General features: G+C 33.5%; 4 protein-coding genes across 5 annotated transcripts; 3 read left to right on the top strand and 1 right to left on the bottom strand.

Moving 5' to 3' along the window:
• The first annotated feature begins 1,064 nt into the window (after window positions 1-1,064).
• On the top strand, window positions 1,065-2,233 carry LOC106755808. Its single transcript, XM_014638022.2, has one exon. It carries the CDS (start codon window positions 1,583-1,585, stop codon window positions 1,994-1,996), a length of 414 nt encoding a protein of 137 aa, XP_014493508.1. The 5' UTR covers window positions 1,065-1,582; the 3' UTR covers window positions 1,997-2,233.
• Window positions 2,234-2,991: 758 nt separating this feature from the next.
• Window positions 2,992-4,139, bottom strand: LOC106755843. 2 transcript variants are annotated; one of them, XM_014638059.2, is made up of 3 exons: window positions 3,990-4,139; window positions 3,791-3,892; window positions 2,992-3,336 (listed from the first exon to the last, which is right to left on the bottom strand). In XM_014638059.2, the coding sequence occupies exons 1-3, from the start codon at window positions 4,008-4,010 to the stop codon at window positions 3,235-3,237; spliced, it is 225 nt and encodes a 74-aa protein (XP_014493545.1). In that variant the 5' UTR covers window positions 4,011-4,139; the 3' UTR covers window positions 2,992-3,234. The 2 variants fall into 2 exon arrangements, with proteins under 2 accessions (XP_014493545.1, XP_014493544.1); XM_014638058.2 differs by having other exon boundaries at window positions 2,992-3,322.
• Window positions 4,140-8,427: 4,288 nt separating this feature from the next.
• LOC106756640 (protein disulfide isomerase-like 1-4) lies at window positions 8,428-12,225 on the top strand. The gene is made up of 12 exons (XM_014639142.2): window positions 8,428-9,123; window positions 9,238-9,367; window positions 9,738-9,903; window positions 10,046-10,164; window positions 10,280-10,360; window positions 10,648-10,734; window positions 10,853-10,927; window positions 11,063-11,131; window positions 11,208-11,288; window positions 11,366-11,500; window positions 11,644-11,700; window positions 11,800-12,225. The coding sequence occupies exons 1-12, from the start codon at window positions 8,534-8,536 to the stop codon at window positions 11,968-11,970; spliced, it is 1,761 nt and encodes a 586-aa protein (XP_014494628.1). The 5' UTR covers window positions 8,428-8,533; the 3' UTR covers window positions 11,971-12,225.
• A 3,019-nt stretch (window positions 12,226-15,244) lies between these two features.
• Window positions 15,245-16,194, top strand: LOC106755732 (classical arabinogalactan protein 5-like). Its single transcript, XM_014637942.2, has one exon. The coding sequence runs from the start codon at window positions 15,376-15,378 to the stop codon at window positions 15,874-15,876; it is 501 nt and encodes a 166-aa protein (XP_014493428.1). The 5' UTR covers window positions 15,245-15,375; the 3' UTR covers window positions 15,877-16,194.
• Window positions 16,195-17,919: the final 1,725 nt, after the last annotated feature.

Here is a 17,919-nt window from a genome sequence, read left to right as displayed (position 1 = left end):
AGAATAGTTTCAAAAAATTCAACAAAAAAATTTGGACTCCAAAATTGTAGATAAGTAAGCATATGTGCAAGGATGTATTTTGTATGTTTTTTTTTTAACTTCCTTGTAAGTGTTTCCTTTTCATTTTTTGTTGTTTCTTATAATATGTTTTTCATGTAATTTTTTTGTTGCCTTATTCTATTTTAACTATTTTGAATTCTTAATGGTTCGTTTACTAAAAAAAATCAGCTAATGTTTAAATATTTTGTGAGAATATACAATTAAAAAGAATTGTTTGTGATTTAATAGTATACAACAATCTCAATGAGTATTCCATCATTTCATTGATTTTAATATATTTCATAACAAAATATGAATTGAAATGTTTTACTGCCATTTTACCAAAACTCAACATGAATTAAAAAATTTCCATTGGAGGTGAGACATTTATACGTGATTTTATTTAGCAGATTGTGACACTTCTGATAGAGAATCTCTTAGTGCAGCAATGGAGAAGGAAGGATTAAAGAGAGTCACAATAGGAGGCACAGAAAAAAGGGGAGAAGGCGTGAAAGCTGAGATGATTTTCACATATAGTGTGTGAGGCTAAGGAAGAACAGAATGCATTTGGTATTCAATTATTGCATGCGTTTTGTGCCCTCGCAATAATGTGACGGAGCAGGCCAGCAATACCCTTTGCTGGCCCTCTAAGCTAAGCCAACCTTATGCTATAATTAATTATCGTTTTCCACTTTCAGACAAAGCAAACTACAAAACTTTTTTTCTGATAAAGTATGAGAAGCCTAATAGTGTCAAGCTGAAATACCCAGCTGCATTGAATACTATGCACATATGCAGATTTTTCCCACTCTTTTGAGATGGGTGGTTATTGCTCTAATTATGCAAGGATGCCAATTAATGTTCTAATCTTCTTTTTGCTTACTCTGTATTGTATCTGTATGCATTAGAGTAAGACACTTGAGCACAATCATGAAAAAATAAGTACTCTTGTTCTTACTCAAGTATAAGGATTATTTCTCCAAGTGCCTGAGTGAGTGGACCTTTTTCTTCACTGAGGAATTCACTTTGATTACAGAACAATCCCTTCATGGTTGACATAATTTTCCAACAATTTTGTTTCTGAAATTGATAATTTTTCATATGGTGTCACTTGGTTAATACTTTTACCATCTACTCCTTCCTCCTCCAATAAAGATATCAGCATCATTATTCCTCAAGTACAAGCATAATTTTTCTTAGAGCCACCTCTAGCTAATAAATAAAGCAATAAGATGGTGTTGTTATCAGAACAACTATGACAGTAATGCCACTGCTGCTTCAATCAATGCAATCTTTAAATGGGTGTCATTGTGAACCATTTATATATACGTGTGTAACATATAGCCATGGGCAGTTTGGGAATAGCAAATGCTTTCAATGTTGGGGTTGGGGTCTGTTGAAAGCAAAATCCACAATTTTGTTCCCTCTCCTATAATTAGTCCAAGGAACAACCACTTCTTCAGAACCTCAACACATTTATAAAAGCCAGAGCAACCACCTACAAGTTTTTATCCAAAAGCTACTCACAAAACAAAAGAGAAACATGAGTTCTATTGGTTTCTCCTTCCTCTTCCTCCTTTCTCTAGCAATTTTCTCTATTGCTAGAGGGCAAGAAAGGGCCCCTCACGGCCTTGCTTATGAGAGTCCCATAGCTTTTCCACCAGCAGCATATGACTTTTTTCATCCCAATGCTCAAAAGCCCCAGACTAGAGACTCGTGTGCAGCATCCAAATGTTCACCACTACCTCTGGCAGCTCAAGTGGATGGCACTCAAATTTATCAAAACAAAGCTTCAGCAATGCAGAAAGGTGGGAAAGATATCGGAGCTGGAGGTGTAGCTGCCATTATCACTGTTTCTGCTTTTGTTGTGCTTTTAGTTATGGGAATCTACTATGTAAAGGTCACTCGCCAAGCCAACATGAATCGAGCATGTAGTAGTGTTCAATCTACTGCTTGATGTGCTTTTGTTTAATCACTTCACAACCAAGCTTAGAACAAGGCATAAATACTCTTCCACTGCCTAAATTCCCAAAAAATCGTTTCCTTGACCATGTGTGTATCTCATTTTCTTATTTCTTACCACTAGTCCATTTCCAGTGTTCATGATTAACAATGTAACTACGGCTGTCATAGTGATTAATATCAAATTTGGATGTTTTAACAGTTATTATAGTTACATGTTTCCAGCTTCCTACCAACTACTTAAAATAATAAGATAGTTTCGATGAGAGGCAATATCAGACACAGAGTAGCAGGTCTACTGCAGAACCTGGACAGAATCAAACACACAGAAAGAGTGCTAAAACTCACATTCTTAAACTTCCTTTGAACACATTCTAATTGGTTGAAACTCCCGTGACCCCAAGAAGAATTTGTATTGCAAAGGAGTGTTTAAAAATGTGTCCCTATCATCTCTCAGCATAAGTTACACGAACATGAATCCTGAACTCACTACAAGCAGACAATTGATAAACCCATTAAGAGTTGAGAGGCTTCTCGTCTGTGATAATAAACCTAAGATTTTATATTGACAACGTTAAATATAAAAATTACTTTAATAAAAGAAACATACGATAAAATAGATCTTCATGTTTCACTTTTAGACTTCATAAACTAAGACATTTCCATAAAGTACCTGAATAAAAATTAAAATAATGTTGAAATGACTTATTCCTGGGATGTATTTGATATTCTTATCAATTTCCCAACAAAGGTGGTCAATTTCCATTCAAATTCTAAACTGTTGTTTTATTCATTTAAATAGCTTTCCTCCTAGAGCTTGAACATGAAAACTGTCCACACTCCAAAGCCGTATAATCACAGCAAAACGTTGCTTATCAGTATGCAAATCATTAAGTGCATTTACAATTTTATTGGCAACAGATAACTAGGGAATGCTAATTCATAAGGACAACGTGAGTGATATCTCATACTCAGATATTAGAGTGCTGCTGGGAGAAAAATCATGTATCTTGATTCAAATATTGAAGCAACACCCAAGTATTGCACAATACATTACATTGGTGTTCAAACATCATCAGCTGTGTCCATGTGCACACCCATTTTAAAAATCTAAAATGTCAAGGTAAAAATAAGGCCTTGTATGGTATGTTTTCATATCACAATTACAAGAGATAATATTAAAATAAATTTGCTCATAACATTTCTACCATCCGCGTGAGCTGAGGGACTTTATCAAAGGTCCAAATGTCTGATCCACTGTTTTGTTCCACTTATGAGCAAATTCAGAACGTGATTTTTTTCCAAATATAGGTTCTCGGACCTGGAGAGTGAAAGCTGAAAGGTTATAGTTTAAAAGTACCAAATCAAAAAACAAACTTATCTGCACCTTGTGTCTCAAAAAGGGGTCTGTAGACTTGCAGAAAAAATAAAATAAAGTTTTCAAAAAGCAATTTTGAGGTAAAAGTTTCCAAACACAAATCACAAGACTTCAAAGTTCAAACCCAGTTTTAACCAAAATTAAATGTGCAACCTCTCAGCATTTCACAGATTAAAACACAAGGAACAAATAGCCCTTCGCAAACACAATAAATTGTGGATTGTCTTTTATATAAGAAAAATGACATCCCAAACTTGAAGGGCAGTTATAATTTAAAAGTAAAACTAGCGCAAGAATCAATAACAATGTGAATTAATTTGGTGTATCTAGTATTTGTGATTCCATCTACGCAATTGGATAAACTGAATTGACAGGAATAAGGTAAAGAAGGAGGGAAAAAGCGAGTAGTACCTGAGATTGGTTTTGGGAAATAGAGGCGTAGATGTATCTGCGTTGCTCAAACACAACCACCCCCGTCAATACCACTCCCAGTGAAGCTCCCAGAAGCCGTTCCTATTTCAAACCCAAATCCACCATTAAAGTTCTCACCTTTAAATTGAAAGAAAACAAAAAACCTAAGCTGATAATATTCTGATAGAGGAACTCGTACCTGGGTGAGAATGCTGATCATCCTTTCCTTTTTGTTTGTTCGCTGCAACAGATTTATCGGAACAATACTTCTCTTTCAAATGCCCCGTCCCAATCTTGCTTCGGGAAAAGCCTCCGCTCCTCACGACGTCGTATTCGCCGTTTACTTCTCCCTGCTTGGGCCTGTTTGTTGCACTGCCCAAACCACCAGGCCCAAGAAATGCACTCCAACACCATCTTTTGAAGTTCCTTTATTTTTATTTATTTCTTCACCCCCACAATTTTTTTGGAGGAAACTGTCTCTAATCAATGGTGGTATGTATCCTAGTAGTTGTAGTGGACAAGTGTTTACAATGTAGTTCACAAACCATTTAAAGTGAACATGGTGGATCCCAACACAATTTTTGTTATAATTAGGTTTAGTCATTTATATGGTCCCTTTGGGTTTTCTCAATTAAGTCCCAGTATAATTAGGTCCCAGTATTTTAAAATGTCTTAATTTAGTCCCTATTTTTGCAAAATTGAATCAATTAAGGACTTATCGTTAACTTTGATAGACGGTGTTAAAATTGGGTGTGCGTAACGATATGACTTGGTTGAGGTGACAATCTGAGTTGGTTTTGTATCATTTTGGAATTAAATTTTATTGAAATTAAATCATACAAAAAAAAATTTCCTCTCTCTCCTCTAACACCACTTTTTCTCTTTTCTCTCATCTCTATGTTCTCGCTCTTCTTTCTCCCCTTTACCGCAACAGAGAAAAACAAAATTTGTCTTCTCTGCCATCAAAATTTCAGGAAGGAGAAGGTTGTCGCGCCATTTCCCTTCATTTCTACCAAAATCCCCTCATTTCTCACATTTCCTGAGACTGAGAGTCTCCTTCGAAGAAAACGAAAACCCTTGCATCGCAGCCATCGACACCGCTACCAAGCGCGTCTCCTTCGCGCAACACAAAAACCTGNGTTCTGATTGGGGTTTTCTCACAGGGAAGGAGAGACGAGTTTCAAGGGGCTCAAGCATGAAGTTTCGCAACGCGAGAATCTCGCCCTCTAGCGTCTTCGCGGCAAAGAGANAACGTTTTGGGCTTGCGATTTGGGGGTTCTTTTTGCTTTCTTTTCTGTAGACTGGAACGCGAATTGGAGTTCTTCTTTTGCAACATTGGGGTTAGGGTTTTTGAAATTGTGAATTTGGGGTTTTGGATCCTGTGAGTTAGGATTTTGTCTGTTCTATGATTTTGGGGGTTTCAAATTGGAATCTGAGTTTGAGTTATGGGTTCTTGTGTTCTTGATGTTTCGTTTTGGATTCTTCCTTTCTGCATTGTTTTTGTTTTTGCGTTGAGGATCCTTTCTCGCTGTTCTGGTTCCCGTGGTGGTTGAGGATGGTTGTTCTGGGTTCCCGCGGTGGTTGATGATGGCTGTGCGAGTGGCATTGATGCCAGAGGTGTTGCGTTGGATTAGTTGGGCAATAAAATCCACGGATATATTTGAAATTTGCAACGATGCGTTTTGATTTTTTAAATATGTAAATAAAAGAATTCAAAATTACTAATATCACCCTGCCACGTCAGTAAAACTTAGTAATATCACCATGTCACGTACAACATTTTTTAACGCCGTTTACATAAATTAACGGCAAGTCCTTAATTGATTCAATTTTGCAAAAATAGGGACTAAATTGAGACGTTTTAAAATACTGAGACCTAATTGAGAAAACCCAACATAAATAGGGACCATCTAAATGATTAAACCTTATAATTATCATGTTTATTTATCTAAAACTCTTATGAATTCGGTAATTCCATAATACGATTTAAGATTTTTTATTTTGTCGAGAATATTTGGGAAAGATAAATATTACACTGATGTTGTCTTATTATTTAGGGTTAAATATGTTTTTAGTCCCTATACTTTGGGACGATTTTGGTTTTAGTCCCTCTTTCAAACTAAGGTACAATTTAGTCCTTCAACCTTAGAAAACTCTGGTTTTAGTCCTTTTTACCAAATTTTTTTTAACTCTATTTGTTGTTTCAAGCACGTTTCATTATAACATTTGGATTATTTACACTGTTTGACACATTTTTGCTTCAATGTTAACTAAGAAACGCGTTTGAAACGATAAATAAAGTTAAAAAAAATTGGTAAAAATGACTAAAACTAGAGTTTTCTAAAGTTGAAGGACTAAATTGTATCTTAGTTTGAAAGAGGGACTAAAACCAAAATCGTCCCAAAATATAGGGACTAAAAATATATTTAACCCTATTATTTATAATTATATAATTTGGAAGATATTTCTTTTATCGACTTTTAAATAGCTTAATTTGTAATTTGAAAGGTGATTTATGACTTTCATGTAAGCCAATTCAAAAACTAATGCGTCAATTTCAATGGACGTATAGGCAATAACTATGATAGATAGTATAATATACAGTGTTTATTTTTAGATTTGGAATTTACTTATTTTAAAATGTAATTTCTTTTAAAGATATTTGATTTAATATATAATGAGTTTGTCTCGTAAAACTACATGCAAGTTCAATTTTAGAGTAAAATATATAAAAAAGTGACATATTGAGAGTTATGGATGAAATTGATTATAATATAAAATTGGATCATCTTGAGAATAAATTGTTAAAGAGTATTACGGTTATACTTTTTATATTTTCGTGTAGATATTTGCTTTAAGAAATACGAATAGACAAGTTTCTATGTTGAAATAAGTTATATTTATACACATTTTACATTATTATTTTTATTATTATCACAAAGTCAAAAATAATTATGGAATGACATTTTAATTTTGTTTTAAAAAAGGCTGTTTACTTTTCAAATTTTTTATTAGGGTTTTTTTTATTAAGATCTTATTCTCAATCGAGCAAGGTTGTGTTTGTAAAAACATTCTAATGCTTAAGTCACTTGAGTCCATCATATATGATTGAACGATGTAATGAATGCGTACATAACTAATTATTTTGAGAATAATGTTATTTATAATAAACTTATGAGTTTTACATGGTTGGACTTGAACTTGCAAACAGTTGCCTTAATTAATCTTGATTAGTGACATGTGAAATATTTCTTAATTCTAAGTTATATTTTTAGTTAACCAAAGTTATCTTAGCCATCTTAAGTTGAGAACGTCTAAACCATTATAGGCTAAAATGTTATAGGTTATCATAGACCGAGATGTACCTGACCATTATAGATCAAAATGTTCCAAGTCATCTTACGCCATGATGTTCTAGGTCATTATAGGCTTAAATGTTTTAGGTCATCAAAGGCTGAGATGTATGAGGACAACATATAGGTTGTGATGTACCATACCAAAATAGATTGTGATATACCAGGCTAACATAAACCAAAATATATCAAGCCAACATAGACTGAGATGTATCAGACTAATATGAACTAAGACATACTAGACCAATATAAACCGAATTAATTTAGTACATTAGCTATTCATATTTGATATGACCCAAATAAAAATATTTAAGTATCAAGATGATTCAGACCATAATTGATTGATTTGACACATAATAATGCAAAACATGTATAATGCAAAATATTTATCATTGACTTGTTATTTTTTCAATAATAAGTTCATTCATAACTAACATTTCAAAATTCGTTAGTAAAACTTATTAATAATTCAAAATTATCAACGATCTTTTTTCTGTAAACAAAATTTCATCTATAATTCCAAAAAAAATTATTGTTTATTTAATTTTGATTTTTTTTAAAAAGTTACACCATCTTCGTGATATTAAAATTACATTACTTCACATTAAAAAAAAAACCTTGTATAGAAGTGAATAATTATTATATTTTTATCACTCCATACCATCCAACAAAATAATTTGGACATATTATAAATTTTAAAGTATATTCGGGACCTTAATAAATTCTCCATTGTATATATTCTACATGCACGTTTTAATCATCTACACAACCAACGTCCACATGTTTATCTTCTTTATATTGTAAGATCGAGACACTATATCAAATCCATATGACTCATTAAATTATGAGTCATCACCTTTTATCATAACACTGTGTTCCATCTAAATTTCCAAAACATTAAGATTCGATATATTTAACAAACAACCAATTCAAAACAATTTATCATATTAGTAATTCATAAACAATTTTCAAATAGTTCTATTTAAAACCTTTATTCTATTTTCTATTACTATTTTTAAATTGAACAATTAAAATCAAATATTAATCACACAATCCGGTAAGTCCTTCAACTATTTTTAAATTAAAATAAAAAATAGAAAAATAATGTTTGCATAAGAAACTTTTACATTTATTTGATTTAAAATAATTATTTTACAAAAGTCATGATATTATTTTGCAAAATAAACAATAATATATATGCATAAAAGTAACAAAAAATAATGCAAAACTTAATGAACAAAATAATGTATTGAAATAAAGAATTTATTATGAAACGAGGAGAGAGTGATGTCGGTCAAAGGTTGATGACTCATACTGAATTCATTTACTTCACTAACTCCAATTTCTCCCATATTCACCGGCGTTCCGTTCGATCTTCATCACATCCACAATGCTAACTCGTGAAAGATTCCTCCTTTCGCTCTCCCTCGCCACTCTTCTCCTCTTCTCCTCCCTCTCCCTCTCTGTCTCCGACAAGCCCTCTCCAAACGACAACAAAAACAAGGAAAACGACAACGATGACGATGAAGATCTCAGTTTCCTCGAGGAACCTGACGACGTCGCCGCCACTTCGCACCGCGCCCACTTCCCAGATCCCGACCACTTCAACGAAGATGAAGACGACGACGACGACTTTGGCGACTTCTCTGGCTTCGACTCCTCCACCGAGGAGGCGTTCAAGGAGCCCGCGGTGGACGACAAGGATGTCGTCGTTTTGAAGGAGCGCAACTTCACCACCGTCATCGAGAACAACCGCTTCGTCATGGTCGAGTTCTACGCCCCCTGGTGTGGCCACTGCCAGGCCCTTGCGCCTGAGTACGCCGCTGCCGCTACCGAGCTCAAACCCGACGGCGTTGTTTTGGCCAAGGTCGACGCCACCATCGAGAACGAATTGGCGCACGAGTACGATGTCCAGGGCTTTCCCACCGTGTTCTTCTTCGTCGATGGCGTTCACAAGCCTTATACTGGCCAAAGAACCAAGTAAAATCGCTGCATGTTTTCGATCTTGGAATTCTTCTTTCAATTGGCGTGGCATTGTTTTTGAATTTTCAATTCGAATTGACTGTTTGACTTCTTTGTTGCACTGCAATGTAGAGATGGTATAGTGACATGGATCAAGAAGAAGATAGGACCTGGTGTGTCCAACATAACCACCTTGGATGAAGCTGAACGCATATTGACCGCCGAAAGTAAAGTTGTTTTGGGCTTCCTGAACTCTTTAGTTGTAAGTTTTCAAACGCAATTTGTTTGTTGAATGTATTTGGTAATTTAGACGACTTTTAAGGTAATTTGTGTAAAAGTTAACAAACTTATCATACATAGTATTTTGTAACTAGATGATAATGTAAAATCAAGTGCTCAGATTGTGTTCTCTTACGTTCATCATGCTCATACTAAGGTAAGTTTTGTGTAAAAGTAAGAAACAGTGATAGACTGCTTTATTTCCAAACCAATCATTGTAAATAAAAGGCCATTTGTCATTGTTGGTTTTCTGGATTAGATTTGATTGATCTGATCTTTGCTAATTCAATCCATCATACTGTTGATTGTTAGGCTTGACCTTTGGTTAATGCTTATCCGTTTATAATGTGCAGGGTGCTGAGAGTGATGAGCTAGCCGCAGCATCAAAGCTCGAGGATGGTGTCAATTTTTATCAAACTGTGGTACCTGAGGTGGCAAAGCTTTTCCATATTGATGCTAGTGTTAAACGCCCTGCTTTGATCTTGCTCAAAAAAGAGGAGGAGAAACTCAACCATTTTGGTTTGTTCCTTGTTCTTCTCCCTTCCTCCCCTTTAAAAAAAAAGTGATATTTTTTTTTTGTAAGAAACTTAGATGCATATATATATATATATATATATATATATATATATATATATATATATATATTTCACTGTCTCTGCAGATGGAAAATTTGTGAAATCTGAAATAGCTGAATTTGTATCCTCCAACAAGCTTCCTTTGGTTACAACTTTTACAAGAGAAAGTGCCCCAACAATATTTGAAAGTGAAATTAAGAAACAGGTAATTGCTTGCGTTATTTTTTTTATTTTTTTATTTTCAATGTAGCAACAATTATACCTTGAAAAGGGAATCATTACTGACTTCTAATCTTGTGTGTTAAACTTTTCATTTTTAGTTGTTGCTGTTTGCGACTTCAAATGATACAGAGAAGTTTCTTCCAGTATTTAAAGAATCTGCAAAACTTTTTAAGGGCAAGGTATTTCCTCACGTGATATTACTTGAATAATTCTGTTATTTCGTTCTTTCATGTAGTCTATAGACAAATTTTGTATTGCTATTGCTGAGTACTGAATCTTCAGATATCTCAAATTTGACATCTCTTACTGTTCATGAAATAGTCCCAGTTATCATTTAAAAATTGAGAAATAATAAATTTCTTTTCCTTAATTTTAATTATAACTCATTCACCTACCTTTCCCCCACAAAACTTAGTTTCTGGTAAAGACTCTAATGTATTTTCTACTGTACAATGTTCTGTTGCAGCTGATATTTGTTCTTGTGGAAATGGATAATGAAGATGTTGGAAAGCCGGTTGCAGATTATTTTGGTATCACTGGGAATGACCCCAAAGTAATAATTTCCCTTCATTTCTTAATTTCATCCTGTGGTTTAGTCATGAGATTCTGCACTTGTTATGTTGTTTAGACTCAATGTAGTATATTAAGTAACTGATGAATTTCCAACATAGGTACTTGCATACACAGGCAATGATGATGGAAGAAAATTTTTGCTTGATGGAGATGTGTCTCTTGACAAAATAACGGTACTCTTCTTCCCCTTTTTGCCATGGTTCATTTCTGTTACTCATTATGGAACAAGCACAAATGTTTTCTTCTATGTTTTAGTAGGGCTCAGAATAGATTGTGGCTAAAAAGTTGTATTCTTTATTTCTTCTCAGGCGTTTGGAAATGATTTTCTTGAAGACAAGCTAAAATCTTTCCTCAAATCAGACCCAGTTCCTGAAAGCGTAAGTTATTTTGTTGTTCATCCATGTTTTATTGGCCAAAATTTCATTCCTGACATGTTGGCTTACTTGATGACAGAATGATGGTGATGTGAAAATAGTTGTTGGAAATAACTTTGATGAAATCGTCTTGGACGAGTCAAAGGATGTTCTGCTTGAGGTACAATGCTAACCCATTAGTTTCCAAGTCATTTATTTGCTGTGGAAATTGTTCATGCTTGGTTGTCGTATTATTAGATTTATGCTCCCTGGTGTGGCCACTGCCAAGCTCTGGAACCTACATACAACAAGCTTGCTAAGCATCTTCGCAGCATTGAGTCTATTGTTATAGCCAAGATGGACGGAACAACAAATGAGCATCCCAGGGCCAAGGTAAACACAAATCTAAACTAGATGTTGACAAAATTTAGTATACAGTTTGTGCTATTGCTGTTCTCAATAATTGGCATTGCTCTAACTCCTGATGAGTTTTGAATTTTAAAAGTACTGACTAGGTATTTTTCTCCACTTTGCAGGCTGATGGATTTCCCACTCTTCTCTTCTACCCAGCAGCAAACAAGAGTTCTGATCCTGTACGTATGAAACAACAGTGCACAGTATTTAGCTTCTAGTATCTTCTTATACTATATCATAAGACGATTTAATATGTATCTGTTTCATGATGTATTCAGATTCCAGTTGATGTGGATCGTACAGTGGTAGCCTTTTACAAGTTCCTCAGGAAACATGCATCAATCCCATTCCAGCTCCAGAAACCAGCCACAACTTCTGAACCCAGTAGCGATAGTTCTGATGTGAAGGAGAGCCAGAGCAGCAGCACTGATGTGAAGGATGAATTGTAAGAGTTGAAAGGCACTTCTATTTATGAGAGGCACGGTTGAGACAGATGATAACGGAGTGAAAAGGTGCTTAGCAAAGGAATGATTGGATGCGAAAAACCGTCCAGTTTCCCTCACTCTGACCAAGACAAATAGCCAAGGAAAGGGTAGTGGTGAAACGAGGTAACATATGTATTAGATTCTTCAACTTTAATGTCTGAGTATTAGAATTTTGGGCGAGACTTTAATCTAAAAGAATTCTTCGGAAATTTTATTTTATCTGCTGTCAATTTTATTTCGGTATTAGAATATTGGTTGTGTTGTCCTTAGGTTGAGTTTTGTTTTGATAAAAACTATTGAATAATAAGTAAAATAAAAAAAGAGCTTTCATTGAAAAATGAGTTTGCCATGCAACTATTTAGTCTAATGACCAACCATTCCAAATAAAGTTGTTAGACATTCCCAAAACTACCGACAAAAGGACATCTATAAACTCAACTATTAGTCCATCACCAAATAGCAACCTTTCCAAAATGAAGGGTGGTACTGTCTGATTAATGTTGTTTCCATAAGGAGTTGTCTCAGCTAAAAGCTATACTCGTTTTACTTGTTGGAAATAACATGTCAATCCAATATTTAGGATTGTAACATCTTTTATTAATATGATAAAGTGAATGACGTAAAATAAAAATTAAATGACAGTTGGATCGTACAATTTAGAAATTAAAATAACTCTCGGAATAATTTGAAACTTATTTGAATACACAATTTGGAAGTAATTTGGTTTTTTTATTACATAATTTGAAAGTTTGTGAAATTTGAAAGTCTTTTCCTAAAAATAAATGATTTCTAAATTACATAATTTAGAAATATTTTTTGTTTATGATTGAACAATTCAAAAAGAAACAAAAGGAAAAAAAAAGGTGTGCTGGTGGTGCAGGTAGAAACTGTCCTGAAATTGCAGTTGGTTTGTCCTAGTGCAAATATGGATCGTGGGTACATGGGCAAAAATGGAAAGAATGCAAAGAAATTCGAAATACTTAAAAATCAAAGGCTTTCCAGAATAAATTTTGAAAGCTTTACAGAATAAAATTTTCAGAATTCCCGAAAAAATGTTTTCACAACTGAATTTTTGAAATAAAATTTTTGGAAAGAAGTTTCCAAAATGTGATTTCCGAAACAGTTTTTAAAATTAATGAAATGTATTTCGAAATGGAATTTTCGAAGAAAAAAAACCTTTCTAGAATTCATAAAGTATCTTTTGAAATGGGTTTTTATATTTGGAAATAACTTTTTGAAATATATGAGATATATTTTGGAAAGAACTTTTCAAAATGAGCATTTTCTTTCTTTTTCTTCCTCTTCAACATCCTCCATTTCTTCTTCCTTTGCAGTAGTGATGCGGTGGTGGAAACCTAGTGGTAGTGGTGGTGTATTGTATTGGAGAAAGATATTCGTATCATTTTATAATTATTTAAATTTTTACATATTTAACTTTAACTTGATAATTTTTTCATGATAACAAAACGAAAAAGTAATAGTTTTGAATATTATTTTAATTAAATTAAAAAGGTATAATATAAGGAGGTAATTCTATTATATTTTTTTTTAATAAACTATATTTAAGGAAATAAAGTACAAAAAAAAATGTTTGATTATGGTGTAAAGTATCCATCACATAACGAGTCATATATTGAGTTGAGATGTTAAGCATACTGTCCTTTTAATATAATTTTACAAGTCATCATAGTGAGTTCAATGTCCGTCTCCGACGGCACATAACAACAGTGCTAAAACGATTCAATTAATAATCACTTCTTTTTTTTTTCAAATTAAAGTAAGGAAGAGCAGTAACACTTTTAAGGTATACATATGGAAAATGGTGCATCTTCTGTTACACACAACGCAAACAAATAGACAAAAACATAATAAGAAAAAAAAGTGTGAATTCCAGCTTAGTCAAAGTAAACCATTAATTATATGTACGATAAATAAAGAAGTCTAAGCTTTGAAGTTTAAACGTAACTTTTATTTGATTTTTTTTTTATCATTTCTAAGGGTGTGTTTAGTTGGAGGTAATTGGTGGAGAGTGATTGGGAAAGAGTGATTGAGTGAATTTGAGAGGATTTGAGGGTGATTTTTTTGTATGTTTATTTGAGTGGATTTGGAAGTAATTGAGAGTGAATTTGTGGGTAAAGTTTGTGAAAATTAGTGTAAGATTTGATTGATTTGACAGTTTAAAAAAAATTGTTTAATTGGTAAAAATTAAAGATTACCAAAATGTCCCTAGGTATTAAAATAATATAAAATGATATTTGTTAATGTTAGATGTAATTGTAAAAATGATTATTAAGAGTTAAAAAAAATGGAATAATAATTAAAAATAATTTAAATAATTTTATTAAATTATACTTTAGTGAATTGCACAGTGTGAAACTGAAACTATGCACTGCATGCTTCTTATATTTTATATCATTAATTAATGGCATGGCTTAATTTTACAAAATGAAAAGGGACATTACGGACAATTCCTTCTTCATCCCTCCAGATCTTCGCATAATAGGGAGTGATGTTACAGTGCAAGAATCCCTCTGTTACCTTCAATTGATCGCCTGCAATCACTCCGAAGTGAACATGTTTATTTTCTAATCACTCGCTCTTCATTGCTCGTGAACAGGACATTACCCTAATCTGAACACGGCCTAAAAGTTGACTATTGCCACAAAACCTAAATATATATGTACATACAAATTTTAAGTTAGATGTATATACATAATTTACAAGTGCGTGATATATGATACACATTAATATTTTATTAACAGAAAGATTAGGTCACGAAAATAAAAATAAGATATAAACTTACAGAGATAATTTCATTATTTTTACTGACATAAAAAGTAAAACTAGCACGAACAAAACTTTAGTTAAGTATTACTTTTATAACCAAAAAAATATCTGCATCTTTGGGTTGACATTAGAAAACTTTCGGGAATTACAATTTCACGCTTCCCCATATTTCATCTACAACGTAATTTCTACTTTGAAGCTACCTTATACTAAAATCAAATAATAATAATAATAATAATAATAATAATAATGTCCAAGTGCTTCTTCCCATGTATCACATTCACGTCACTTCCTTCTCAAGTTTCCACAAAAAACAGTAAAATAGTGCACTTTCCACTCTTCTTTCTTCACTCCACGTGTCTTTCATCGCCGCGCCTATGAGATTTCTTCCAAATATACACCGTTCGATCTGCTCGAATCGCGAGGCATTACCCCTTATAAACCCCAACTCATCATTTTCTGTCCGCACACTTTTCCAGATCTAGCACTCCATTTCTCCGTTCCGTTCAAAACAGTTCATCCTTCTCTTACACACTTTCGTTATCAGATCCAACATTCTTCAATCCAAACTCAATTCCTTCAATGGCTAATCCTTCACCCGCAGCATTCTCCGCTCTTCTTCTCCTTCTTTCTTTCTTAGTCAACATCGCTTCCGCCGGCGAATCGCCGGCACCGGCTCCGCCTCCGGATTTTTCTCCCTCTTCTCCTCCTCGACATTCTCCTTCTCCTCATGTTTCTCCTCCTTCCCACAATTCCCCTTTCGAGCCGCCTCAATCTCCGTCTCCCGCGCCTTCTCATAGCGATTCGCCGCCCGTTCCTCCGCCTGAAACTCTACCTCCTTCACCGGCTTCATCTCCGTCTCCGGACGCTGCAGATGGCAGCGGAGTCAACCATGCCGATTTGGCTGGCCACAGTGGTAAATCGTCCTCAGAAGGAATGAGTTCCGGGAAGAAAGCGGGAATAGCGCTGGGAGTGATTGTCGGTGCTGGCGTGGTTGTGTTGGGAGCGGTCGTTTACAAGAAGCGCCGCCAGAACATGCAACGGTCGCAGTATGGATATGCTGCGAGGAGAGAACTTCTTTAGGTTGGCCATTCAGTATTATTCACCATACTGTTCTAGCTTTTTTTATAATTCCGATTCTATTGCAGAGTATTCATAACATTCGAATGATTTGAATTTAAATTTCATTTACAAATCACAAATTTGTTTTGTTGCTAGCAAGTAGCCAAATGTAGATCCGTGTATTGAATTTTGAGGACTCTGTATTAGTCAATTCCACAGGAATCTTTACCATTGTTTTTTTTTTTTCGTGTGTTTTGATTCCAATGACGTGATTATTTGATTATACTGTAAATTACTCATATTACTTCAATTTCGGTTAAAATATATTTCTAGAGTGCATATTTTATTTTTATTGGACGGATTCAAATTTATTGTATCAATTTTTTCTTTCTCACTTCCTGGCCCCAACTTATTACATGTCATTTAATAATACCTATATTTTTAATTCACTTCACCAAATACCTTTCTAGACCCCTAATACTGAGGGATTCCCGTTATACTGTTCTGTGCTCTGATGATAATTCTGGAATATTTTTGTCTAAGTTGACGCACTTCTATTCTGTTGACGTATGCTGGATATTTGAAACCAGTATGAAATCCTGATCGTGATTATGATGGTTAGCAAATAAGTCTAATGTGTGTGATTAGGATTTCGATTTTTATATTCACGACTTTATTGGAAAAAAAAAGAAGTCAGTTTCTTCATACCGTTTCATAAATAAGTTGAAATCATGTCATTTTTTTATGAATATATTTAAAATATATAGGCATGACTTATATAATAAGTTTATAATTAAAAATATATTCACATATATAAATTTAGTTTGAACTGGGTTATATAATTTTTCAAAATCAAATACGAAGCTGGATCCAATCTGATAAAGATGTTGTAGTTTTTATTTATATATTGAATTTCAGTGTATTTGTTTTCAATTGCTTGGATTCTTTTATTGAGTGGTAATTGCATTAGTTAATTTACTTAGAGTGCTTTAGGTAATTTAAATGATAATTGCATTAGTTAATATATATAGACACACATCTTCTTCAATCCCTATCAATACAGGTATGTAGAAAGAAGTGTTCATGGTTTGACGGAGGCAGAGTAAATGCATTCTGGTTGGTACCTATCCCTTTAATTGCGCTTCCACTCTTATAACACTTTATATCATTCATTGTTAGTAGTATTTTATTGTTTTTGGAAATATCTTTTTATGTTTCGTGATAATAATTATAAAAAATTAAAAAAGAAAAATAGTGGGGTAAATTGGTAATTCACACAACAATCACTATAAATCACCCACTTCTCATGTCATTCCCCACTGAATATATTTCTCACAGATAATCCACGTCAAATACGCATAATCTTCATAAATCAACCTAAATCAATCCTCTTAAATGTATTGAAATACCCTTTTGGAAACCCTCTTCATACTTAAAATATCAAGCGCTTACTTTTCTTTTATGTTTTTCACCATTCATTTTTAAGATTCCATTTAACACTATATTTCTAAACTAAATTAAATACTTTTACACTAACTAATAATAGTTACTAAGTTTATTTATAATTTTTTTATACAATAAAAGAAATACTTTTTTTTTTGTCAAATTACATTATGTATGTATTCAGATTATAGGAATGGAAAACTTGGATAAATATTGATATTTCTACGTTGGTTTGATTATATAAATTTTTAGAATTAGCAAATCCGTCGGTAGACCAATTCTTGGTCAAACCAGCCAGTAAAATGCTTTGATATATATTTTTATCCAAAAAAGTTGAAGATACATGAATTAAGCTATTTATTGCATGGTTAACTGAATTGATATCGTGTGAACAACTAACTAATCTTGAGTAGTTCCAAACCAATAACAAAAAGTATCAGAGTTGACAAATAACTAATCTTGGGCATCGTTTATTTTTGACAAAGGACATGCAACAAAATAAGTCTTTGTTAACACATTAAACATGAAAGGTTATAACTGTCCTTGATTACTTTATCTCATTAAGTAGTCTCAAATTCAAATTCGAGCTATGCAAGTATATTAAATGAGAGAACTTCATTG

The sequence above is a fragment of the Vigna radiata genome, chromosome 2 (genome assembly GCF_000741045.1).
Source record: "Vigna radiata var. radiata cultivar VC1973A chromosome 2, Vradiata_ver6, whole genome shotgun sequence".
NCBI lineage: Eukaryota > Viridiplantae > Streptophyta > Magnoliopsida > Fabales > Fabaceae > Vigna > Vigna radiata.
Note: the sequence above shows the minus strand (reverse complement) of the source record. Positions and strands in the feature narration are given on the sequence as shown.